This window comes from Arvicanthis niloticus, chromosome 9 (assembly GCF_011762505.2).
Source record: "Arvicanthis niloticus isolate mArvNil1 chromosome 9, mArvNil1.pat.X, whole genome shotgun sequence".
Classification (NCBI taxonomy): domain Eukaryota; kingdom Metazoa; phylum Chordata; class Mammalia; order Rodentia; family Muridae; genus Arvicanthis; species Arvicanthis niloticus.
The window spans coordinates 59,538,457-59,565,879 of record NC_047666.1 but is presented as its reverse complement, the minus strand read 5'-3'; the positions used below and the strand labels follow the sequence as shown (position 1 = coordinate 59,565,879).

Sequence of the window (27,423 nt, the reverse complement as noted above, 5' to 3'; positions counted from 1 at the left end):
TATGATGAACCTTTGAACATTGTGATCCTATCTACTGTTTCCCAGCCAGAGCTTGGTCTGTTCCCCTTTGCAAATTAAACTCTTCTCTGCAGACTAGAAGCCAAGGTCTTTTATAACTGTGATCAGAATCAGCTTTCTCCAAAGGAAGTGAAGGGGCTTATTATAAACATCCTCCTGACATACTGCTGTTCTGACTTGCCTCTTCCATTTCATCAAAATACTACCTGTGTTCACCTCCTCCTTGCTATAGGTATTCTCAATGCCACTGGCACTGAGGTGCAAGAGAATATCTAAATAATAGATTTCTAAGAGACAAATAAAAGCATTTAAATAAAATAATTCATTTCTATTCATGTGGGAAAATAATGTTATTTTTAACACAATAGAAAAAGACAAGGTTGTATTTCTCTATACCCTCCTTTCACTTACAGAGGACTTATACTAACATCTACTGTCTCTGAGAATAAAACCTCTTCCTGGAGGCACATGCCAATGAATTGTTTAGGCGTATGAATATAGAGTTGAGCTTGAGAAATTGGTTGAGCAAAGACATCATATTATGTTCCTAATAAACATATTTTTGTATACTAAGAGGTGTCTGGAGACCATCAAACTGTCTAGTTTAAACATAGGCCTACAGATGGACACATTTGTAAGGAGAGAATGTTGGGTTAGGGTTCCTATTAACAGCTCAAAAGAGAGTCTCAGCCTTCAAGGAGAATGATAGGAAATCATTTCTTTCTTCTTCTGGTGCCCTAGCACTGCTGTGGACACACAGGTTTATTGTTGAAGCTAGGAAACCCAGATAATGCAGGACTGAGTTTGGGCTGCCAGAGTTTAAGATTTCTTTTTAGCTGTCTTTGAATTTCTTTTTATTAACTATGTATATTAACAATCCTCCAAGTCACCTTCATTGTTTTTTTTTCTTATGGGTCTTTTTAGTCAGCAAACCTTTCACTAACTAAAGATGAAGTAAAATGTTTTGGCCAATCACTGACCTGGGTAGAAGAGAAGCCGCCATGGGAATTCTGCTGCTTTGTGAGCCACTTCACGATGAGCATTGCAGTTGTCAGGTCCTCTTGGGTTGGAGCCCGCTCGGTGGTCAGATAAGCCAGGAGCACATAAGCAGTCATCTCTACCTCAGCCGAGGGAGCTTGGGGCTGGTACCAGAGATCTGCTGGCACTCTGGATTTATGAGGTCTGGTCCAGTGGATAGAACTGTCTGGAGGTGGGAAAAGGATGCTTATGAGTGACTAACTATTTGCACTTAAGTGTTTGAAAGCATACAAGACAGAACTAAAGTGAGGACTGCTCTTCCAAGGTCAGCCTTCAAACCTTAAAGAGATAAAGGTCCCATTGGTATAAATGTATATTCAGCATCTCAATCCAGTCAATTCTGTGTCAAGGCAGGGTAGTGGTGTTAGAGTGATGGGTTCCTTAACCACTTATGACTTAAGACAGTTACTTCAATTGTGTCGTGGGAGAAAGTTCTTTCACAGGCTGTGGGTATTCTCTGCTTCAGACATGATCTAGATCTTAACCAGAATGTATTAGATATCTTGGAACACCCTTCCCGAGGAGGGTCTTGTAAATATCACCAAGCACATGAAATGATAAAAAATTTATACTCATTAGACTGTAAAAAAATTACTATTATCTTTAAAATAGCTAACATGGCTGTTAAGGATTGGAACTGACAAGGATTGTCATGGAAATCCAGTTTTTCTTTGAGAACAACTAGGCAATCAATATTCAGCAAAGAAAAATGTCTACAGTGAGTCATTATGTGTCTAGAATTCCAACTTGGAGTAGTTGGCACATGCAGAAAGGGAAGGGTGCCTGTGCATCCACTGAGGACCTGCTGTGTCAGCAATCAAGAAGTATGACATAGTGACACATACCTGTAATCTCAGTACTTGAGACTGTACTGAGGTGAGAGAATTTGAGCCTAGCTTAGGCTGTCTAGCAAGACTTTGTCTAACAAATAGAAAATGAAGAATGAAAATTAATAAACTACTGTTAGGGAGGCTTAGTTGCATAATCTTTCTCCTAAAATCAGGAGGAAAGCAAGCTGCTGAAATATCAATGGGCATAATACTGTAAATGCAAAGGTAGACAAGTTACAAAATTAAAAATATCATTTATGGATACATCTGCAAAAAACACGTAGCTATATATTGCATAGAAACATATAAGTAGAAATTGTAATAATGAATTCAAGATAGTGTTCATCTCTAGAGGTGTGAATGAAACATGGGGTTTTTTATGCATTGGGGATACTTTATTTCTTACACTGGGAACGAATTACTCAGGTATTTTCTAATTATTTTTTATGCTTATTGCATTATCTGAAATATTTCTCAATGTAGTAATAACATTTAATGGCACTATCAAAGAAGAAAGACAAGTTTGATTTCATTGGATATGCTTATTATATGTTCTATCTCTTTTAACTTGTCATATAAACTGTGATATATGAAAAAAATTATCTGAAAATAAAAAGATTGATTAACACAACTGACTTGTGTAATGAGATAAAACAACAGAACTTGCTCATGAGGTCACCAAGTAAAGATCAGGTGTAGATTAGGAAGTGACGGCTTAGTAGTAGGTCTGACAGCTAGTGCTCTTATAACATTCATCACATGCCACAGACTACACTACGTCTTCACATTTACTATTCATTCAGTGGGCAGCCCTGCAGGGCAAACAGTGTCCCTGTTTGCAGATGAAGGAACAGAACCATCAGTAACTGGATGGTTTGCCCACTTCACACAAATAGTTCATTTTGGATCAAGTCTCCAAGGCTGAGCTTCTTGCTGCTACACCTGATGCTTCTTATTTTTTTGATGTGTGATTTCACTTTTAAAGTCCTAAAATTTGAAAATAAATTCTGTATGGAATAGATAGATACATCTAGATGATGGATGGTGGATAGCAGAGAGGACAGATCACAAAAGGCAGAGCAGAGAAATTCTGCAGCATGGCTTTGGTGCACAGGATGTTGGCAGGAGACCAATCTCAGATGCTCTCACCTTCTTTTACAGCCTCCTCATTGAGTGATGTCAGTATCTCCTTCTTTGTGTCCTGGTTACCAGCAAGGGCAAATGCATAGGCCAGCAGCGCCTTAGTGTAGACATGGCTACCATTGACTCCTCTCCTTACTGACTTCCAGGCTGTGTCCAGGCAAAAGAGGGCATTGCGGACAACAGGATGCTGTAAATGGAAAGCAGAAAAGAGACAGCTGTGTGAAGAAAGGTGCTGACATTCCCAGGTGAGCAGACAGAATAGACTTGGAGATAAAGTTTTCCAATTCATTCTTATACATAGAAGAAGCAGCCTCTAACCAAGGGCCAGGAAATATCACAGAAGGGGCAGAAAGAAATTAAGAGCCACAGGTTGGGGAGGAGTCTTGTGACATGTTCTCCTCTGAATATTATGGCACAGCTATCACATTCATGTGCTTACAGTAGCTGGGGCTACCTGCACAAGACACATGATCAAGGCAGCCAAAATTCTGGCATAGATGTGGTAGGTGCTCTCCAGATCCCACCCCCAACTTTGGCTGTCATGGCATTTGGTAGTTTCTGGAGGAGGAGGAGAGAATTATTATTTTTCAAGAGTACAGCCTCTGTTCAGAGTCCCTTGAGTGACTCCACATTCACCAACATATTAGCAGCACTAACTGGACTTAGTGGTTCTATTTTTCAAAAAAGGTATGAAGTTGGAAAGGGATGAGTTAGAGGGACATGATGGCTGAAGCTGGAGGGAGGAAATAGAAAGGAGTAGATCTGATTGTATGCATTTATGAAATTCTCAAAAGTGGAAAGATAATAATGTACTATTAACTGTTAATCTGGTATTAGTCATGTCTTTAGGATTTTTTAGGGAGTAAAGATGGTTATAGGAGAGAAACAGCATAGATGCCTCCCTCAGAAAATGCAAATCTTTCCTCTTTGCTGGTGTAAATGAATTTAAGACACATTTGCACTGCATAGGAGGAAAGCAGACACATGCTGTTTAGGAAGCTCAAGTCTCAGACAACAGGCCAGACAGTTTTGTTGAACCTAGAACTACCTTTTGACAGGGAAGGAGGTGATACCTACAGTGACAGGAAGAGACATCTCCAGGAGAGCGATGGTGATGTAGGCAGACAAGGTGACTTCATCTTCTACTCCTCCCTGTGAATGGGCAAGAGGAAGCCATTGGAGCCGTTCTAAGAAGTCTATTAACTAGCTATTCTTATTCTACTGTGTTGTGGAACTTATCATTTTTAAATACCCACCCCAAGCAATACATCACAATCAATATGAACTCTATTCTTTCTTTCTTGGTGATTTCTAGGTCTTATTGTTCTTTGGTAGCTCTGTTGGTAGTTTCTACCCTGTAATCTCTATTCTCACAGATCTCATAATGGATAAACCAAAACTAAGTCTGGAATACTCACCTTCATGGCATTGTTTAGAAGTGACCCGGAGCTCCGAAAGCAGCCATTGTCCTTCTGCTGCTGGGAAAGCCAGACGAGGGCTTGGGTGATGTGTGTCTCATCGATGAAGATATATTTTCGAGCCTGAGCAAAACTCTTCAGTACAAAAGCTGTGAGCCTGAATGAGGTGGGAATGATAGTATATTTGCTGTTACAATGATTTTAGAGCCACTTCACATCAATGTGCTTTACGAGTCCCTTCCTGACACTGAAGAAGTATCTAACAGGAATCAGTAAGCACTGGAGATGCGCTGGTCTCTGGGAGAAATATGCTAGACCTAGAATTTGCCTTAGCCACAATAAAGGATCTACAGATTTCTGATACACTTGTTTTTCTTGGCTCTTTGAGAATATAAAACAATACGGAAGGGTTCTTGACCTCTTCTTGTAAGGTTTCTTGCTATGTATAGATGACAGTATCCTTACATGGCCAACTCTTATATGCAGTAACTTTTCGTTTGATTTTACTTAGGAATATATATATAAAAAAAATTTGCATCATTATACCCTTAATTCTTTCCCCTCTAAATAAATTCATCCTCTCTCAAGATAAGTATGATCCAAGAAAGATAATATAAACTGAAGCTGATATGACTTATCTGGAAGTCATGTGATATGCTCACTATATCCCTTTAGAACTCTTGGTTAGGGCAACTGTTTTAGAAAAGAAAATACTGCTATAATATGACCAGAATGACTTTTAGGAACACATTTAACAAACATATATCTGAATATCAGATTCTCTGCTTATTAATTCTCCAATATTGGGGCATTCCTTTAACATAACTCACTCTAATTTTAATAATTTATGTCTTGACAGAGTTGTTATTGGTGTAACTAGGGTACTGCATGTAAAGTTGCTTGTTCAAAATAAGAGCTCAAGCCATTGGCTTCCCCTTACCAGGTATTGGCATGACTCCTGCCAGGTTTATCCCCAAAGGTGCTGTAGGAGCCATCCTGGTGCTTGTAGTTTAGTTGTCTTTGGTACCCTATGAGGGAAGGTTAGTGAAACAATATGGCGGGTTGAGTATTCATGGCAGCCAGAAAGATTATTAAAATGCTTGACATCTCTTGTAACTGTTTAAAAGTGTTTTGTCTGTGTCTAAAGTTGCTCTTGGTTCATAATGTATTATTGAAAGGTGGAGAATAGATAGTTTGTAGGAAATAAACCATACTAGTGTTTTCTATTGTGGTAGTGCAATAATACACAATAGGAATAATAAATAATTCAACCTCACTGAACAAGCCAACTGAAACAATACTGTCAACCTTCAGCCCCTCATTCAGTACTCACCTGTATTAAGATAGGCAATGGCCTTGGTCTTGATCTCCTGTGTCAGCTGCTCTGTTTCATTCAGATAGTCCAGGACATAGATATTAGGGGCAAACAGAACCATGTTCTGTTCTCCACAGCCATAGGGCATCTTGAGGAGATCCTGTATGTTCTGCATAGCAGAACCCAATATATCTCCTAGAAAATGGGAGAGATGGGAAATGATAACATTTAAGATTATATCTGAAATGAATAATTAGCCATGTTAAAAAAAAATGAGGACTTTTACAAAGAGTGGAGAAAGGACATTGGAATTTTTGTAATTTCGGAATTTGGAAATTATTGAAAACAATAATTCAAAGAAGAGAAGTTAAAATTATAATATGATGAATTTGTGTATGTATGTATGTATGTATGTATGTATGTATGTATGTATGTATGTTAAGACAAGGGTTTGCCCTGCAACCTAGGCTGGCCACAAAAATATGTATCCTCCTGCCTCAGGCTTTTAATGTTGGGATTGTAGGTATACACTATCATATTTTGTTGTTGTTGTTGCCTTTTGTTTTGAATAATATTTATAGAAAAGTAACACCATATGGAAGGAGAAGTTACATTATTATATTTAAGAATGTGTCTGTATATACCAAAGCAATTTTTTAAAAAGAGGTAATAATTTAAGGGATAGTGCAAGGGGACACATGGGAGGGGCTAGAGGAAAGAAAGGGAAGGAAGAAATGATGTCATTATATTTTAATTAAGAAAATTAAAAATTATAAAGTAAAAACAATCTTTTTGCTCTGTATGTATATATAAATGTGTGTATGTATGTATGTATATGCACATGCACAAATATATGAACAAAAAAAGAAATACAGCAAAAGTTAATGTCCAAATTTTCTAGGGAATGAACTCACCCAAAACTGTGACAGAAGCTTGGGCAGATTCCTCTACCACATCTGATGGCAGCTTCAGCAGTATCTGTTCAGATACCTCAGCACCTAGGGCAAGAAGCATATCAGCCACAAGAAAGGCCACTCTGCACTGGATCTTTTAGAGATGTTGGCAGCCCAGCAACTAGAATTGTGTCTTAACCATAAGCTACTTCTGAAAAGTTGTTCCTTTAAAAAAATAAAACCTTTTTTTCCCTGATCTTAGGGGTTACTGAGAATTGAAGATTTTCAGAATTTTATCCCAAACCTCCTTAATGTGAAGCAGAATTTCCAAACAAGGGGATAAGTCAGTGAGAGTCCAGAGCTGGGGTCTGTGTCAGTCACCCCATGGCCTGCACAGTGTGTGCAGGACAAGATGAACCATTTTAGTGCTCCCACTCACAGCTTCTCTCTCAAAAGTCATGAAACAGGGAAAATCTAACAAAGATTCATGTATATAAATACGAAAAGAAAACCTCCCTCAAAAGTCCTAAATTCTACAATGTCACATCCTTTCTTTGAGATATGAATATCTTAATGGAAAACCTCTAAAATAGGAGTGAGCAAATGAATAGTACTTGACTCATTAAAAAGGAAATAATCACTATATATAAAGATAAAATAGAAAAGTATAATAGTAATTTTCCTTTTATTAAGATATTCCTATGTACCCTTTTCATAAAGTTAATATCAATCATTTTGCAAGAAAAAAATGCTCTAAGCAAAGGATAAAATAAAAATGAAGAAGTGGAAAAACATTTTGGTTTGCTTAAAATAAAGTAATAACAATTGCTGAATACATACATTTGCCATTTAAATCTTGGTGGAATATACAAAGAGGAAAAATGAAGGAATTGTGGTATTTATCATCTCATCCTCATAAAATTAATGTTGAGTTACATAAGAAGTCAGATACCATAGGTCAGGGTGAAAGAAAATACAATGTTACCATTAAGTAACCAAAACCATTCAACTCAGGTCAAAAGAGACAAAATATTCAAACATGTGTGGTCAAATGACACGACAGCATTTAATAAAAATGCCCCAAGCAGACACACAATAGCAAAGTTCAACTCCTCTTGTGATGAATCAAGACAGGATCACAATATTTTCGATCCAAAGATTTGGTAACATTTGTAAGCAATGGAGGTAGATAAAGATGCTGAGCATATGATCTGGAAATCGTGCTATGGAAGGTTCTTGCTCTACTAAAGCCAAGACTAGTGAGAACATGATGGGATGGGCAATATTTAGCCCCAGCATTTCCCATGCAAGGCTCATGCAGCATCTATTCAGGAACTAGAACCTCTTTGAAAATTCATTACACATAAATAAGTCTTAGATGCCTGGAGTGGGTGGCCCACAACTGGAGAGAACCCAAACCAGAAGGACTAAAGATGGTGCCATTTTAACCACTTCACGTTTGCTTTCCCCAGTTAGCACAACACTTGACAGAGATCTCCCCAAGCCCAATTTGTACAGGGAAAAAAAGACAAGCAGAGAGAGCCATCCACCCCAGTTGACATTCTGAGTTGCTTCCAAAGGGAGCCTACTGTGGTCCAACTCACAGAAAATCTGAAGGCAATGTCACAGGTAGACTACACATATTCAGACAAAGATAGCTCAAGACAGTTGCTATAAGAAAGATCCTCTATATAAGCCTCATATAAGCCTGGCTAGTAGAAATACAAGTCAAATCTAAAAAGGATTAAAAACATTACAGGGAAACATCAGACTGCAAAAGGAAACACTGAGAGTGGAAGAAATGAGCATCTACACAACCAGGAATGGTTAGCACATGGAGAAAGCCTGGCCTGTCAATAACCACCTAAGATGTAAAAGGATAAGGGTCTCAAATATAAAGATGGAGAATGAATGAATGGATCAAAACAAGACCTAACTATGTGACTGTGACGCTGCAACAGAATCACCTTCTCAGGACCCATATGGGACCAAAAAAAAAAAAAAAAAAATGGAGATAATGGCATTTCCATCATGTAAAATAAATTTAAAATATATGAAAAAAATAGAGACATTTATAGAGACTCATTTTTCAAGAGAAAATAACAATTGTAAAAATACATATACCTCCAAATCAGAAAGCATAGATAAAACAAATATTAAAAAACTACGAAGTGATATAGGATGTGATACAATAATGAAGCGTAACTTCAATACTACACCTCAAAGTACAGACAGATCATCCAGGGAGAAAACGGATAAAACACTTAAGCAACCCACAACCTCGGACAGGCCTAACAGATGATTGCAGAACAGTCCATAAAGGACAACAGAACACCACTCTTCTTTATGGGGTGGAAGCAATGTTTATAAATTACATTTATGTGGCCAAGAGATGAAGGCTCTGATTATCAAGTGGAATATCTTTCTCAGATTCTCTTGGATAACTTTTCTTTATTCCTTGCTGTCTTCCATCTTCCTGGCTCAAATTCCAATAATAATAATAATAATGATAATAATAATAATAATGATAGATTGCTAACATTTGCTACTTTTTAAAAAATTAGTTCTTTGAGAGTTTCATACATGTTTTAATCATATTCACATACCCTCAAGTCTCCCCAAATCCATCTTCCTAACAGTGTCTATTTTTTTTCCCTTCAATACCGATTTGTTCTGTCCAAATATTTTTGGATGTATGTGGTCTTCTACTAGAGTGTGGTTGATGTTCCAGAGGCTACACTCCTGGGAAAACTGTCTCTCCCTCTCCTAATAGCTAAGGGTTTGGATTGTGTATAAACAACCTTTTCCATGCTGGGATTTGGTCTGGCGTGGGCTACAGGATTTGTGCATGCTGTTGCAATTGCCGTGAGCTCATGTGTACAGTGGCCCTGCTTTGTTCTGCTGTGATACTATTTCCCTGTAGTCATTCACCACCCCTGGCATTTACACTTTAATGTCCACTCTTGCACAATGATGACAGACTTGGGGTAGGTAGAGGATATATGCTTCCTTTAGGGCTGAGCATTCTGCTATCTCTGGTTCTCTGTACTTTGAGCAGTTTGGGTCTCTTTGCTAATCACCATCTATTGCAAATAGAAGTTTCTCTGATGAGGGTTGAGAGATACATTGATCTATGGTTCTAACAGTAAGTCTACATTGAGATGTCATCTTATCTCATTCTGAATGCTTAAATAAAATACATAAATAATGGCAAATGCTGAGAAGGATGTGGAGAAGGGATGATACTTATTCCTTGCTGGTAGAAATGCAAATCACTGTGGAGGTTCCTCAAAAAGGTAAGAATAGATCTTCCACAGGATCCAGCTGTACCACTCTTGGGTATATACATAAAGGACTCCATAGAGTTCTACTCTAGAGATACATGCTCATCCATGTTCATTGCTGCTCTATTTATAATATCCAGAAGTGAAAAAGTTTAGATATCCATCAGCTAATGGATGGATAATGAAATATATGTTCACACAATGGAATATTATTAAACTATTTAAAATGAAATTATGACATTCTGAGATAAAATGCATGGATTTGGAAATAATTACTCTGAGCGAGGTCATCCAAATTCAGAAAGCCAAATGTCACATGTTTTCTCTCACCTGCAGGTGTCAACTTTGAATCTCCATAAAGTATGTTTCATTTGGTATAGCCACAAACACCAGGAAGTGACTAGGGAGCCATAAGGAGGGATTTTCAAGAAAGGAGAGATAGACTGCACTGGCATGAAAGGTACTGGAAATAATGAAATAGGAAGGGTTAAACTGGGGTGGAGAGTGGAGCATAGAGTAGAGTAGGGAGTATGGGGAAGGATAAATAACACTAAAGACATTTTGGAAAAGACCATTCCCAGGGCTCACCTTGCTCATCAGCAGACAGGGAAAGCTGACCACCTTCCAGAGCCTAGTAGCTGGAGGAAGAAGACTCTAGGGCTCTGTTCAAGGGAGACCCAACCCACCTCTCCCTGACCATCCATTCCTCCAAAGCACACAAAATGGAGTCAGAAAAAGATTCAGACTAAAGGTAAAGGACCACGTAGCTGGGAAATAGGCAGCCCAGGAGGGTCAGAATAGCTCAACACTTGTCCAGCATAGTTCCAGCAGCTCATTAATAAAAATGCCAGGTCTCTAATCACTTATTCAGGAGCTAAAACAAGCTAGATCTGGCATAGAAATGTCCTATAGTTATTTGGGAGCAAAGGGGGCAAAGACCCCCAAAATACTATTATAAATTGGGAGCAAAAAATATAAACAAAGGTTATCAAAAGCAAAAAGATCAGAACTAAAGGTGTTACATTGTATCTAAATATGTCACAAAACAGTCGTAACTAAAAATCACATGATATTTACATTAAGATATACACAGAGAGACCACTATAAAAGTATAAAGAACATAGAAATGAACCCACACAGGTACAGATGATTAATTTTCAATGAATAATAAAGAAAACAGTGAATAAAGAAGAGTCTCTTCAAAAATTGCTGCTGAGAAAACCAGTTAGGAGTTAGAGCCTTGTCTTAGGAAGAAACCACATTTTGTTGTGATGAGTTGTTTGATCCCCCTGCCTCAGCATTCCAAGTGCTGGCTTTATAGGCATTCACCACCATACCCTGGCCTCTTTAGGAACTACTTTCTAACTCTATTGTGTTGATGACAGTTCAGGTTTCATCCCACAGAAACATATAAACAATCTTTGAACTTCAAATGATATAAAGCCTTAGTCAAAGAGAGTTTAATTATAATGATTGAGGCTTACCCATTGGACAAAGCAAATGGTTGAATGTCACTTCATTCTCTAGACCTTCAGGCTTTAGGTAAAAGAAAGAAAAATTAAGATGAAACATATTGACCTTCAGGATATGTGTGTTGTTGATTTGGGGACCACAGAATTCCACACAGTGAAAAGAAGGATTGTTGCACCATATAAATGCATTCTATTCATTATAAGTATATGAAAAGAGTGGATTGATGGCAAAGTAGATGAGTGAAGATTAATGAAGATAAATAGCAAGAGTGGACAGAGATAGAGAAGGATGGGGAGCAATAGATAACTAGATAGAAAGGTAGATAGATAGATAGATAGATAGATAGATAGATAGATAGATAGATGACAGATAGATGAGGATGATAGATAGATGAAAGATTGATAGATAATACATTGATAGATGATAGATTGATAGATGATAGATGGTAGAAAAATGAAAGATCGATAGATGATAAATCATAAAGAGATAGATGACAGATAATAAATAGAGAGATGATAGATGATAGGTGGATAAAAACTTGTGAAATTCACATATATAATTATTATTATTATTACAGTATCTACATATTTATGTTATTGTGAATTTTATTATGGGCTGTGCATTATTCAACATTAGAATAGTTGAAATTCTAAAAATAATTAGACACGCAATTGAGTTCCCTCTTGTGACTCAGTGTGTCCTGTCAGGCAGGGAGGTTCACTTACTTCAACCAGCAGGGACTTGATGATCGTGTCTTTCTTTCCATGTTCAGGGACCACTGGCACCTCATTCCTACACCGCTCCTTAGAGTCCAGTGCCTCTGCACTCACAGTGAAATTCACATTTCCTAGTAGAAAAAGAAAAGCCAGGTAGAGATGTGTACATTCCCTCTTCCCTCAAGCTTGCTAACTTGGAATTTACAAGGCTTTAGATTCATAAAAACACCAGAGCAGAAATGGAAACAACATCCACTAGCAATCCGTGTCATGAGAGGTGGAGGCGAGGAAGTGAGTCTCCCTTAAGTCCTCGACTTACAAGAAAGGGCTTCTTTTTGTTGTGGCTGGTTGTTTTGTTTTACTTGAGATGGGACTTGATTATGCGGGCAAGACTGTCCTTGAACTCATGATTCACCTTGTCTCAGCTTCCTAAGTGCTGGACTGAAGGTGTGCACCAGTAAACCTGGCAGTGCTTGCCCATTCTGGAATGGAAGTCAAAGAAAAGTGATCCTACTACCTGGGGGTCCTTGCCTGGGGGAAGAAACACTGCTTATTAAGGGTCCAGCTGGGACTCCAGAGCCTCTGGACTCTGCTACTCACCTAATGACTTGGGGATCACAGCCCAGGACGCGGTGTACCGCTCGTTCATACAGATGCAGTGAGACTTTTGTTCCTTCTCCTCTGGGGCAGCTTGGAAATCAAGAGAGGCCTCCAGCTGCACAGCAACCTGCAACCACACAAGAAGCAGCATTAAAGGTAGAAGGAGACGAGGTTTAAATGGAAGCCTACTTGGAGATAGTTAGATTTTTGGTTACCTAACATCAAAGACACAAATAGGACCCCAGTACTGTGGTCCACTTATCAGCACCTCACAGATAAACCTCAGCACTTGGAGGGATGCTTGGCCTTTCAAGTGCTGGAACCAGAAGAAAGACAATGAGGGAAGGTTGCCTGGGTAAGCACCCCTTCTGGGGCCCAGACGGGTGACTATTCCCTGGTTCAATTACTACACAAAATCTATAAATCGTTATGGTTTTGACCGAGGAGAGATGCACACAACATTTTAAATAAAGCCATGTATAATGAATACACTGAGAAAAATTAGACATATAGAAATGTAGAAGTTGGATCTACAGACTCTAAAAACATAAGACGGGGAAGGCAGTGCTTGCTTGTGTAAGAAATGTTTGTATTATACAGATGACATAACTTTAAAGGATTATGATCAATGTTAGAAACTCATCTTTGTAGGCTGATTCTTAGAGATATACACTTCCCTATCATATGAATCTATGTATGATCGCTTCTTCCTCTGTATTAGACAAGAGGTGGGTTTTATTTAGTCCTTTTTTTTAATTTCCTTCTTGGTATTTCTAAGAATGTGATTTTAATTTGCATGTGCTAGATTACGGAAATGAATCTTTACCCGGATGCATGTTTGGAGGTAGTTCAGCACAGTGGCCTTGAGCATGAAGGTTTCTCCACGGATCACAGAGTAGGGCATTGTGAGCTCTATGAAGAAGGGCTGGAAGGCTTGGAAATCAATCACAGGAGACAGGCCCAGTCCAGTGTCATTGGACAGGCAGAAGGCCCCGGCCTTCCATTTAGTGATGGTGTCAGGGACTGTCACTTCCATTTCAGCCACTCCTGTTGAGCTGCAGGGGGCGGGGTATGAAGTAAAGGAAGTAAGCAGCTAAATCAATCCCCTTTAGGAGACCCTTATCAATGATTCTATAGTCATAACTTAAATACACTCAGTAGAGATACCAGTAATGGAAGGGCAATGACAAGACTTCTGTGAGGAAATACCAGGCTTGTCTTCTGTTTCCAATTAAGCCCATGTCAAAATTATCTCCCAAAGATTAGAGCTAAATATCACAGAAAACCATAGTTATGGACTGCATGCAATTGATATTGTCTTCAATTTTTGCTACAAAATATGACCCCACCAGTTGCATCATTTTTACTTTGCTCTACTGTGCCTATTTGGCTGAAATTATCTTAAGCTTAACCTATGTTCGCGTATCAGTAAAGAAGCAGATCTTAATTAATATGTATGGTGTTTGCTTGCATTTGGTCCTTATGCCCATTTTCTAGAATCTTATGGTAACTTCTGAAAACAGCAATGGGATAGAAAACTGGAAACTGAAAAATCAGAGTTTTCAGCTTCTCCTCGAACAGGTTCATTGATTCTCATTGTTTCTCTGAGAGCTGGACTCCTTGCTAACCCACTTTAGAAAAGAGGAACTACACCACACACTGCTCGGAGCTGAATAGAAAGGTAGGCACTTCCCACTATTCTACCCTGGGGTTCTCCTTCAGTGACAAAAATCAGCTTCAGGCTTCTCCTAGGAAGGAATTTGTGACTGTATGAAGCACCTCAACTTTTGCGGACTGCCTCCTAAGCCATCCATCTCAGGAACTGAGTGGTGCTCACAGCCTCAAAATCTCTGACATGGGGAGAACAAGAGAAAGTGTGCAATGGACACATGCGCATGCCCAGTGGCTTTCTCCTGGGGCTCAGCACAAAGAGAAGTGGGGGTGGTAGCGGGGATGGAAACATTGGGCTCCCAGTTTTGTCCTGGAATAAGTTTGACACTCAGTGACACTGGTTTCCCCAGAGGATCAGGCTTTCAGTGAGCTCATCGTCCTCTGGGAACCTGAACTGCCACCTAGGCCTTTCAGACTGCTTCTTCTACTGAATGACTCCAGAGACAGATCAACATGTTGTCCGGACAGCTTGCAAAAGGACAAGATATTTGCTTGGCCCTTGTGGGTAGGAACTGAAAGGATGAAGGGGAATATGTGCAGTATGAAAAAGAGCAGAAACATTGTCACAGACGCTCCCCTTTCGCTTTGCACAGTGTGAACCCAGCTCCTGAACTGGGAGGGCCGGGAACAAACACTAAATGCAAATGATTGCCAGCCTTGTCTCAGTGGATCAGTCTCCATCTAGGCCATCTCAAGACACTGACGGATCTTGGTAAATGCCAAGCTCCCGGTGACCACAATGATAAATAAGGTGTTCAAACCAGCACCCAAGAAGCATCTCGATAGAGGTTCTCAACTTGTGGGTCATGCCCCTCCTTTGGGGATTGAATGATCCTTTCACAAGACCTTTCACAAGATGGTTTCCTAAGACCATCAGAAAACACAGATATTTACATTACAATTCATAACAATAGCAAAATTATGAAGTGACAGTGAAAATAATTTTATGGTTGGCAGTTACCACAACATGAGAAACTGTATTAAAGGGTCTCTTTTTTAGGATGGCTAAGAATTGCTGATCTAGAATTTCTCTGATTTGGCTGGTTGGTAAAGTGTCTTTTAAATACTGGGAGCTCTCAATACTTTATGTTCAACTATAGACACAATGTGCAGACAAATCCCATTAAGAAATAATAAACTTGAAAAACAACCAAATAGACACTAGCAGAACGTTCAGAGAAAACAGCAGAATAGACACAAATGGGGTACTCTCCAGCCTCAGGCACAAATGGGGTACACTCCAGCCTCAGGCACAAATGGGGTACACTCCAGCCTCAGGCACAAATGGGGTACACTCCAGCCTCAGGCACAAATGGGGTACTCTCCAGATTAGATCCAATGCTGGGTCAAAAAAACAGTCACTACAGCTTTAAAAAGCACCAAATTATTTTGTGTATCTCTTCTGACTAGATTGCTTCATTTATCAATTGCCCTAACTCAAGGAAGAATTAACAACATCCTTTCAAAGACATCCAAAAACGGAAGGAGAGACCAGCCTCACTGAGATATCAAAGTCAGATGAGAAGCTCAAAAAAAAGTCAAACTATAAACCAACATCTTAAGTCAACAGAGAGCCACACTCCTTAACAGAACAATAGCTACTGAATACAACAGGACATTTAAAAGATTAAACAGTGACCACTGAATGCAAAACAATGTCATTAATGTTACACACCACATTAGCCACCAGAAGGCAAAGACCATATGGTTATCTTAATAGATATTTTAATACAAGACAAAAACCCAGCATCCTTTCATGATATAAACTCTCAATAAAGTAGATATAAAAGGACATTTTCTTTGTAGCTCACTGAAGTTCAAAACTGTGATAGATCTATATTTCTGCACCTCTATTACATATACACTATATACTATGTTATATTATCTTTGCAATATGAACTGCTCATAAGAGCCCCGTAACATTATAACCAATGGATAAGACCCAAAAGCTTTGCCTGTAAGATCTAACACAAGGTAAGGATCTCATCCTCAGGCTTGTTCAATGGAATACTAGAAACACTGTCTAAGAATAATTAGACTAGAAAGAGAAGTTAAGAGTGTCCAAATTGGAATATCTGATCCCAAATGAAGAAAATCTCAAAAGTTATTTTTTAAAAACTGCTAGAACAAATAAAAGAACTCAGCGAGTAGCAATAAAGACTACAATCCCATTTGTGATGGAATAAATACTTAGAAGTCAATTTAACTTAGGGGGCTTCTACGTCGCTCAACCTTAGTAATGCCTTCCCAGTGACAGAGAAATGCTGTGATCAGCAGTTCTAAATATATATATTAAAAAGGGGAAATTCACGGAAGTTCAACCTGTGATAGATCCATATTTCTGCATCTTATAGAAAAATAAGTTACTTACTCCACGATCACCAAGTCCCAGATCCACGTCTCAGGGAAGTAGCTTCGCGTAGTCTCTGTGGAAGACTCTGAAGACTCGAGAAAATCATCCATGAGGCTGAGGCCTTGGCTTACGATGTGGTACGCAGCTGGTACTTCAGTAGGCAAGAGAAGACAAGGGCAATGAATACAAAGATAGACTTCATGAACCATTGTGCTATCGATGAGCGACCACAGGAAGATCGGGAGGTAAGACGGGAGCCAGAAAAGGACATTTGGGAAACAAGGAAGGCTTCTCTGAGGAAGCAGCATTTCAGCTGATTTCTGAGATATTAGAACAAAGTGTGCCAGGGGAAGAAAATGCCAAGCCCAGACTGGAAGAAATGTGGCAGAAAGCTTTGGATTCTATGCAAAAGAGATGACTTTGTGGAATCCCAGGAAGCTACTGCCCATTGTGCCTAAAGGAGAGACCTAGAGTGTTGGGTAGGGAGGAGGGCTAGCCTGCCGATGACATGTTCATCTATGGTAGCATTAAAAAAAAAAAAAAAAAAGGTAGTGGCTTTGAGACATGGTTTTTAGCACTGGAGGAGTCAAGTCAAGGATAGAAAAACTATGTATTCCATGCTGAGTGAGAGTGTCAGTCAGCTGTCCCATACTGTCACTTTCTACTTGTAAAGTGCAAGTAAACTTTTGACAGCCATCCACTCTAGGGAAATGTATAGCAACAGACACGTGGACAGGCAGTAGACATATGGGCAGATGATAAATAAGTTTCCTATAAATCCTGGTAATAAAGGATTCTGGAGTTTATAAATAAAAATATCCGATTCTCTGTAGTAAATCTCATATAAAAAATGGATTCTTACAGAACGTTTTCCTAGATTTTTCCATTTCCCCACTTTGAGACATCCAATCACTAGTTAACAATATAATAATAAACCCACGCTCCCTAGTATGACTTGACAAAGAAACAGCCTACATCACTGAAAATAGTGAAGCGTGTTTACTGGTGTTTACTTTAGGGACACTGAGGGAGATCTTTCCCCACCAGGGAGAATGCAGCCCTGCATTGTGAGCATTTCTAACTCTGTTTTCACAGTTAGGCTCCTGGAAACCTTCCTTTCCTTCCAGCCCCTAGTGTCTATCGACAGGTATAAGTTTTTGGTGGCTGAATTTCTGACTGCTCCAAGTCCATCCTTTCTTTACACTGTGTTTGTATTGGGTCCGCACTTTTCCTAGGCCACTGTTCACAACCCGCCTTCCATGCTCTGCACACTTACACTTGGTGGAGGGATGCCAGTATCAGATTTGAGCTTTGATTGTTAGGAACATTATGTCTCAGCCTTATTATATCTGAATCAAGGTTTTGGTTAATTTTGATCACATTTTATTTTTAAAATTTTGTCTTATTCAGTTCAGTATTTAGGTACTCACTTCCTCTATTGTCTCCGAGCCGTTCACAGACTTTGGGTTTATGGATGTTCGAGTTGGTGAATACCTTTAAGCCCATATCCTACAAAGGAGATGACCGCCTTATTAGTGCATTTCATACACACCTCCTTTCATCTGAACTGAACTTTTCATGTTTGCATCTGGTGCAGGGACATTATGCCATGTCATCCCTTAAACTCACCAGACAGTGATAATTTTATACATTATACTTATAAACATCACAAAGCCATGACTTTCAATAAAAAGAAAAGTTCATTAATTATTAAAACTTCTTGTCCTGATTCTGCTGTGTTAGACAGATCTCTTCCAGCTGTGTTAGACAGACCTCAAGAAGTAACATGGTTCCTTCCTTCTGTTAGTTTCAACCATGATAAGAAGGCAATGAAACAACTTTTCCACATGGGGTCCTTTAAGAACCTTTTGACCCATCTGTAAGATAAGATGTTTACCTTTAGGAAGCCGTACATGTCCTCTTCATTTGTGTTCTGTACTGGGGAGTACAGGATTCCATTAATGTAAGTGTCATTTTGCTTAATGCAGCCATTAGTGTCTTCTTCTTGTTGATCCATGCCCTTAGGGAAGCCAGTGAGGTCTTTCACTGGTAGCAGGTCATAAACCTGCAGGAATACAAAGCATATAAGAGCTACTCTGTCTGTGGCTTTTTATCAAGTAACTAGGAGAAACCCCCAAGAACAGCAGCACCAAAACCTAATGTACTTTCCATTGAACTGACCCAACATCTTGACACTAGTTTGTACCATTTGGCAGCAAACACTATATACTCAACACTAAAATAAAATAAGACCCTAATAATTGAGAATCAAGCTGTGCGGTGGGTGATTTGATGTTTGGGGGAGACGTAATGACAGGATAGTTCTGTCGCCACCTTGGAGTTGGCCACCAACTTTCCAGAGAATGAAGGACATGTGCCCCAGAGAGAACAAGTACTGGGAACATTCTCCATGTGGGAGAAAAGAGTACTTCTAAGGTTTCATTCACACAGACAAAATGCTCCAGGTCGTCATTCAGTCCCTAAGAGCTGAACTCTGAAATGCCGAACATGATGCCTTCAAACTCATTTAGGGGAGAGAAGTCAAAAAGACAGGACATGTTGACTGACACACAGATGTGCATTTATAGGACAGTGACTGGGGCCTGAAAAGTCAGGGCCTGGAGCCTGTGATGGTCCATGAAAGAGACTCCTCCCTAGGTCCTACCCCACAACCTCCCTCCCTGCTTTGTTTTTCTCCAAAACATATATTATCCATTTCAATTATAAACATGTAAGTCTTACAAGGTACAAATATCTGAGTTTCCTAGCAACCCAGCTCCTAGGACAGCCCCGAGAACACAGTAGGTGTTAAGTTCATGTTTGGTGAATGACTCACACTGCCAGGCAAAGTTGCTTTATTAGTAAAATACTGACAAAGGATGGAGAGGGACTCATGTTTTGTTACAAATGCCTGGATGCTCCTCCTTCACCACTATAGAATTACTAGACTATCTTCTCCATGTCCTTTAGAGTTGGCATCATTTTAAAGCTCTGACAAGTACAAACATCACGTTATACCTACACAAAACAACGCTATTTTTCTCCTTGTTGAAGTTTTTCTTCTTATGGTATTGTAAAGGTTCTTAATATGTCCTTTAATTATATATTTAAACATTTCTATTAAAACATATCTTAAAAAGAGAAAGGACTGTCAACTGAGGAGGTAAGTTCAGCAGGTGTGTCTTCCATGCAAGCCTGAGAACCTGAGTTCGATCCCCAAAGCCTACTGTGCAAGGAACGAGTTGACACTTGAAAGTTACTCTCTAACCTCTGCATGCACTCTGTACTGTAATACTCACACACTCACGCACAGCATGAATATAACACAATAATATAAAATAAAAATCCACAGACCAAGCAGTTATAGTTCCTTAAACTTCTATTTCCCTTTTTAACCTTGTTTCTTTGTTTGCTTGTTTGGGATAGGGTCTCTCTATGTAGTCCTGGATGTTCAGAATTTATTATACAGATCAGGCTGGCCTCAAACTCACAAACATCTTCCTTCCTCAGCTTACTGAGTGCTGTGATTAACAACGTGTGCCCTCACACTGCCCTTTTAAAAGTTGGCGTGCGTGAGTGTGTAAAGTATGTGTGGAAGTCAGAAGACAGCCTGTTGGAGTAATTCTGTCCTTCTACCATGTGGGCTCTAGAGACTGAACTCAAATTATCAGTATTGGCTGCAAGCTCCTTTATTCACTGACCCTTTTGCCAAGCCTATACGTATATTTTTTTAAATAGAAGTAAAAATATAGTATTTCCTTTTGCAAGCTTTTATAAATACTTTAACAAAAACAGATTCCAGTTGTTTATACGTTTAATGAAAATGTGAATCTTTGAGCAAACTACAATTAGAATATATTGGTAGTACGCCAGGTGGTGGTGGCACATGCCTTTAATCCCAGCACTTGGGAAGCAGAGGCAGGCGGATTTCTGAGTTCGAGGCTAGCCTGGTCTACAGAGTGAGTTCCAGGACAGCCAGGGCTATAGAGAGAAACCCTGTCTCGGAAAAAAAAAATCATGTGTACAGAATATATTGGTAGATAGTTATGGGTAATGGTGTAAGCTTTCATTATGCCATTCAATTTTAATTAATTTTCAATGTTACTTGTACAATGGTTTATTTTTTTAGTAATGAAGTTCACTTTGTGATGTTGCTTATTTTAGTTGGCGCCACTCTTATGAAAGCAGAAATCTGAAGAAACACTATTGTCTGTGTAGTCTCACAGCAGGCAAATAGACCACCCAGACCTACCTCATGAAGTTCACCAGCTTCCCAACATGTTAAAACTAGCTTGGAAACAGTTATTGATTTTACGGAGTTATGAGTTTCAGCCACCCTGCCCTCTTTTATATAAGCATATTGATCGTGACCTCTCTGGTTCTACAATCAAGAATCCTGTTTATTTTGCAGGACCACACCCACCCCTCTTGTAACACATTTTTTTCAGCCTGCCTTGCGCTATCTTGCACTGCCAAGCTCAGCGCCTCAACACAGGCACAGCTGAGTTTACACAGCCACGTGATCTGGGGCAAAACCACGTTGCTTGCATCCTAAATCTTTCTGGTTACTTCCTACTGTGTTTTTAACTTTTCAAATTATTGATTTTTCTAGTTGGTTCTACAGACCAGGCAAACAGTTGTGTAATTCTTTCACCTGCCATAGCTAGCAGTGTGAGAGGGAAGGAGGGATACAAGAGATCATGGGCTTTATTTCACTCTTGTATTTGTTCCTTGAGAATCTCATGTAATATATTTTGTTCCTTCTCCTTCTCCTTCCCCTTCCTCAGTGTATCTACAGTTTCAACAGGTCTTGCATTACTCAAGCATCACTTCTTGCTTCAAGGCCCTCACATGCTTGTCACTTCTCACGATGACAGGGACTTACCAGGGATGCGGAGAGCTCAGCCTCAGGCTTCATGAGCAGCACACTTTGGTCCACAGCTCGCAGGCCACAAAGGGACTGAGGAGAAGCTGTGACACTGAGGAGGGCACGTGTGGCCGGAAGACCCCTATTTGGATGGAAGACCAAATCCACCTGACAGATAGGGGAGAAAGGCCAGAAAAATCAACTTCTGAATCCTGCCACGTGTCTCTTACAATTCCCAGGTATTTCTCACCTTCGACACAGAACGACTTTGGTAGATCTCACAGTGGTTGGTGTTGTGCTACTTGAGTGAGACATTTTCCCCTCTTGAACTTTGCTTCAATTCTCAAGATTCTGTCAGACAATTGTCATGGTCTCTAAAAATGCCTCTAAACTGGCCATTTGGAAGTTTCAGTCTTTTACCTCTGATATACAGTGTGTCCATTAACTCTGGATTTATGGAATGCAAACAAAAGTCTAGGCATTTTTCTTTGGGTTTTGTGTGGCCTTTACACTTGCTGTGTCCCTTCCTAACACTCCATCAGAGTGGGAGAAGGCATTGGGAGCTGTGTTATACGTTAAGAGTCAATTTTGCACAGATAATTTTGAAATTGAGGCAGTAATTCCTTGATACGAGTCTGCAGTGGCCTTGCAGAACCTTCCCGGAATAGTCACTTAACCCTTCAATCCACACACATGTAAGAGAATAGGGGACAACAAGGACTACCCATTATAAATGCTGAATTTTTACTCTATGAAGGACCCACCTTGTTGGCCAGGCAGTTTTCAATCTCGTATTTAACAGTATCTCCAACCACTTCTCCACTGGGCAGAACAGTATAAAGGACCAGTCTGGCCACGGGAGCCAGGTCTGTCTCCATCGAGATGAGGATGGAGAAGTGACCTTTCACTGGAGCAGGGAGAATGAGAGGCGGCAACCATGAGTTAGACATGTTCAGTGTGAAAATGAGAGTTACTTTATGACTCAGAGCCAGTCTGGCACCCAGCCTGGCCAATCGCTGCTACTGTTAGTGGGACATAGTGCACACAACAGATGCTTGACTCCCTTGCAGAATTCTGGCTCTGGGGAAGACAATGATACAAAATTCTCTCTCCTATATAAATCATATATATGTTTTCTTATCCCTTTTGAGCATTTGCTGGCTAACACTAGCCTCAAATGCTATCTAAGGGAGTAGAGATATTGTCTTCACCATCAATAATTCCTAATCCTCACATTAGGAGAGGGAGAGGACGCTGTGAGGCCTAACAGGAGGAGGTTAACATATTGCATTTACACGTATGTCCTGTTTACCCTCTGTGAAACATGGCCCTATCCTCTTCTCCCGAAGAGGAGATGTACACCCCCACAGAAGCTAGCCTTGATGCCTGTGGATACTGTAGTGTTTGCTTTAAACATTCTTGAGTCTGTCACCATAAGACACAAAGAAGTGTCCATTCATAGCTTAAGTCTGTTTTTAGAACCCATCAGAATGGGGGAAACTTTTAAATGTTTATTATCCTGTTATTCAATGGCAGAGTCCCATTCCATGGTAGAAATAACCAGCCGAACCTTTGTAAATCATCATTAACTTAAAAAGAGAAACACACACACACACACACACACCACACACAAAGAAAGAGCTCCCACACAGACACACAAACACACAGAGAGACACACACACATATCCAGAGAGAGAGGGAGGGGAGGTTATCACAGAACCTGGTAAGTAGAAAGCACCCCCAAGGTCTTCCTCTTCTCCATTTACACAATTCTAAAATGTCTTTCATGTTGAGAAGAGAGTGCACAAATATTTCTGGCTGAAAAATGTGAACTAGCTACCATATCCTGGTGGCCCTATCAACCTTTGAAGTAACCTAAGTAAAATATAATAGGTAAAAAGAAACTATTTGATAAAGGATGACAAAAGAAGCATGCATCCCTCCTGGCTTCCTCTTCATTGTGATGAGATGCAGAAGAGCCCCTTTGGAAGCATCCTGACAAGTGCACTGAGTTTAGGCAGTCAGCATGGAGCTCAGCTGTGGAGATAAAGCCATACTCACTGTGTCCCTGCTTCACAGGCAGTACGTGAGTCCCTGCCCGCACAATGCCTCCCCTTGCCATCATCTGCAAAACAGGAAATTAAAAAATTTCCAACAAACATCTTCTACTGTCTTCCATTCTACATGCTTGCCTTATTGAGCCACTGCTGGAAATGATTAGCCCCAGGAGAAGTCGGACTCTAGAAACAAACAAGAGTGTGAAGCCAGGGGCTAGAGAGATGACTCAGCAGTTAAGAGCAGTGCCCCTCCTCCAAAGGACCAAATTCAGCTCCCAGCAGCCACTCTGAGCAGCTCACAGCCATCTGGAACTCCAGATCTAGGGGGTCAGATGTTCTTTTCTGGCCTCCTTGGGCACTCACATGCATGGCAAATATATATATATATATATATATATATATATATATATATATATATATATAATAAGTTTGAAAGGAAGTCAAGGTGGTGATGTGCATAGTTTCTTCACCCCTGACCCCTAGAGAGCTTTACGTGAGGCAGTCCTGGGGTGACCTCCTTTCTCACCAGATAGTAGAAGACTATCTCCTTCAGCTCCAGCACAGCCTCTTCATTTAGAATATAATGCGTCTGGACCTCCAGGGTTTGGTCACAACGCAGTTTATCGGGCAGGGATTCCAGATGCACGAAGCTTCTGCTTGGTGAGAAAACGGCATTGGCAGTGTGCCAAGCCTCTACATTCTCCTCCGTCAACCACCTGAACCCATAGCAGACATTGCTATCCTTGTATTTGGCCTAAGGAATTAGGAAAACAGTGTTACTTTACTAGATCATATATTGGGAAACCCTGTTCTCCCAGTGGTTTTTTTTTCCCCAAAACACTTTATTTATCAGTATTTATATATATATATACTTATACATGTATACATATATGAACAATAATTAAATAAGATGTATTTGAACAGTATTGGGGGTTGGAAAGAGTGGGAGGAAGGAGAAAGAGAAAAAAATTATATAAATACAGTGCTCATAAATGAAATTCTCAAAAAGGAATCCATTTTTAAAAAAATGTTCAACAGATTAACTTGCATTTTACAATATGAAAATAAATATGACCTATAATTATGTTGAAGGACATTTTAACTCACTACAAACTTTGAAATTTAAAATGAAATCAAGGGGCTGGAGAGATGGCTCAGCAGTTAAGAGCACTGGCTGCTCTTCAGAGGTCCTGAGTTCAATTCCCAGCAACCACATGGTGGCTCACAACCATCTGTAATGGGATCCAATACCCTCTTCCGGTGTGTCTGAAGACAGCTAGCTACAATGTACTCATATAAAAATAAATAAATAAATAAATAAATTTTAAAATATTTAAAAAAATAAAATGAAATCAATAAAAATTATTTTACCCAACATACTAACAAAAACCACAATAACATTTTATAATTCAAAGTATTTCTGAGAACAAGAAAGTGGATTGTCAGAAGCTAAGTCAGCAGTGTCAGGGGACACTGTGTGTCATTTCTTTTCTTTTCATTTCTTTTTTTCTTTTTTTGTCTTTTTTATTACTATCAAATCATAATTTTTACTTTTTAACACAGGGGTTATAAACACGAAAATGCAGGATGTGGGGAAGGGGATGACACAGGAGCATAGATGTTCAGGGGGAGTACAGATATCTTTCAGAACAGGGTATCACCTGTCTCCCAGTGTTCTACGGACTTACTCCTCCTCCTTCACTGGCAGCCTCAAGTCTTTTCCTCTATAGTGAAAGTAAGAGAGGCCCATCCTCTATTTGTGTGTCTTAAATATAGGCATGGTTTGTGGCTTTTCCCCACCTAATTTCCTGAGTTTTGTATTTGTAGACCAGAAGAGAATAACTTGAGCCATGTGTCTTGCTGGCTAGTTGGTTTGAAGATGCCTCTGCTCCTTTACCAGTGCAGAGAGACACTGGAGCTATTGGACCTCAGCAGGGAGACTAAACACAGCAACTGCTTCACGAGGGCGTCACATCTTTGGGGATTAGTTCCCGTTGGCTTTTATGAATAAATGAAACAGTGTAACCTCATGGACTTGATAAAATGGTTGCAAAAAAGCACTGGCTAGAGCCAAGTAGGAGCGTTACCTGATGTCCTCTCCAGGCCTCTCTTAGGTGTGTGAGCAAATGAGTGTGGTCTGGAATTCTGAATTCCATATTTTAATCAGGCTAAGGATCCTATTTAGTTGTTTTTAGTTTTTTGAGAAACTGGTACAATATTTTTCCACAGTGCATGTACCATCTTATATAATAGAGCACCCATATTTAGAAACAATATTACTTTCTTACTAAAACTATTAGAAGTTGACCTTAAATTATCTCTAAGTTATAGGGATGCTTTCTCTCCATAGGACTATACACAATTTGGAGATTTCATCTCTTTAGGTGGCAATTTTGTTTCCAAGACTTGTTCATGCCATTATAACCTCTCTCTACACTCACCCTGATACTTAGGGATGTGCCCATGATGTCATCAGTGTTGATGGAGAACCTTGCCAGGCCATTCTTATCAGTGGTGGTATTTATGTACTGGTTTGCTTCATCGGATCCAATGAAAATCATTTCATATGGAATAGGGGTGTCTCTGCCATCCACCAGGAGCACCTGAAGATTGAAAGCAAAGGTCTATCCCAGGGCATTGCGTGCACACTATCCCAGGCACTGTGGATATCATAGGGAGTCTACAGTATGGTAAAAGGGTACAGATGCTAAATAAACATATAAATAATCTAACTTAATGAGCAACAGCCAACTCCAGGAAGAGAGATAAGAGCGGGAAGAGATATAAAGCAACCAGAATACACAGGAGTGACCTAACAGATGCATTGTGGCTAGTTTGCAAAGGCTCGCAGAGAGTTATATAACGATTATATAGTAATAGAAAATTTACTTCAGTAGTCAAACTGATTTGAAGTTCAGACACTTATCTCATGATAGACAAGATAATTTTCTATGGCTTAATATTATGGCATAGCGTTCTATATGCAAGCAGAGTACTGGTACAGGTGCCACTTGCTTGTCCGATTGATTTATAAGTGTTGTTTCTCATCCTAGATGGCCAGCCTTCTGAAGAGTCAGACTCAGGGGTGTGCCTCCCATATGACAAGGGTAAAATGAGGAGGCACAGTCAGCATAGCAGGTTTAAACCAAACTGGTGTTAATACTGAACTCAGCCAAACAAACAAATGAATGAAGTAACCCAGTCCATATTATGAAGCTGGTGACTTTTTTTTACTATGTGCTACTTTGAATTTTTTTTATTTTTAATCGACACATAATACATATTTATAAAGTTCAATGTGAAATTTCAATAATACTCAAATGGTGTATAATGATGAGGTAGATCCTCTCACATGTTTAGTAGCAGAACAAAAAAAAAAAAAAAAAAAAAAAAAACACCAGGCTGATAGAGATGAGCATTCTTAAATATCAATGAAATCTATCAAGAGAATATCAGCTGCACATGGAAACCCAAGAATGGGTACACAACTCCACTTTTTTGTCTTCTGCAGAGACAGTCTTGCGGCAGATAGTAAGTTATTTCCCAGTATTAAATTATAAAGACTCCTGAGAACTTTTAAATGTACTACACTTTGATTTTAGGAAATTTTAGGATTTTAGTTTCTGAATATGTTCTGTCGTATAACTGCCTTCCACGGTTTACTCTATTTCACTCAAGTCTAGGTAGGCCTGTCTTCTACAGCCTCCACATTGAAGCAACCTTTTACACACTGGGATAGATACACTC

General features: G+C 39.6%; 1 protein-coding gene across 1 annotated transcript in view; it reads right to left on the bottom strand.

Annotated features, from left to right (window-relative positions):
* LOC117715146 (alpha-2-macroglobulin) overlaps positions 1-27,423 on the bottom strand; it is a 49,241-nt gene that overhangs the window by 10,850 nt on the left and 10,968 nt on the right. The window contains exons 11-29 of the mRNA XM_034511819.2: positions 26,118-26,279; positions 24,203-24,430; positions 23,681-23,744; positions 22,384-22,526; positions 21,638-21,787; positions 18,650-18,817; positions 18,183-18,261; positions 16,771-16,903; positions 13,555-13,783; positions 12,729-12,855; positions 12,138-12,259; positions 11,424-11,475; positions 6,677-6,760; positions 5,781-5,957; positions 5,388-5,475; positions 4,448-4,604; positions 4,107-4,181; positions 3,036-3,216; positions 999-1,222 (exon numbers count right to left, since the gene is read on the bottom strand). Coding sequence (XP_034367710.1) covers positions 999-1,222; positions 3,036-3,216; positions 4,107-4,181; positions 4,448-4,604; positions 5,388-5,475; positions 5,781-5,957; positions 6,677-6,760; positions 11,424-11,475; positions 12,138-12,259; positions 12,729-12,855; positions 13,555-13,783; positions 16,771-16,903; positions 18,183-18,261; positions 18,650-18,817; positions 21,638-21,787; positions 22,384-22,526; positions 23,681-23,744; positions 24,203-24,430; positions 26,118-26,279 — 2,643 coding nt within the window. The remainder of the gene's footprint in view (positions 1-998; positions 1,223-3,035; positions 3,217-4,106; positions 4,182-4,447; positions 4,605-5,387; positions 5,476-5,780; positions 5,958-6,676; positions 6,761-11,423; positions 11,476-12,137; positions 12,260-12,728; positions 12,856-13,554; positions 13,784-16,770; positions 16,904-18,182; positions 18,262-18,649; positions 18,818-21,637; positions 21,788-22,383; positions 22,527-23,680; positions 23,745-24,202; positions 24,431-26,117; positions 26,280-27,423) is intronic.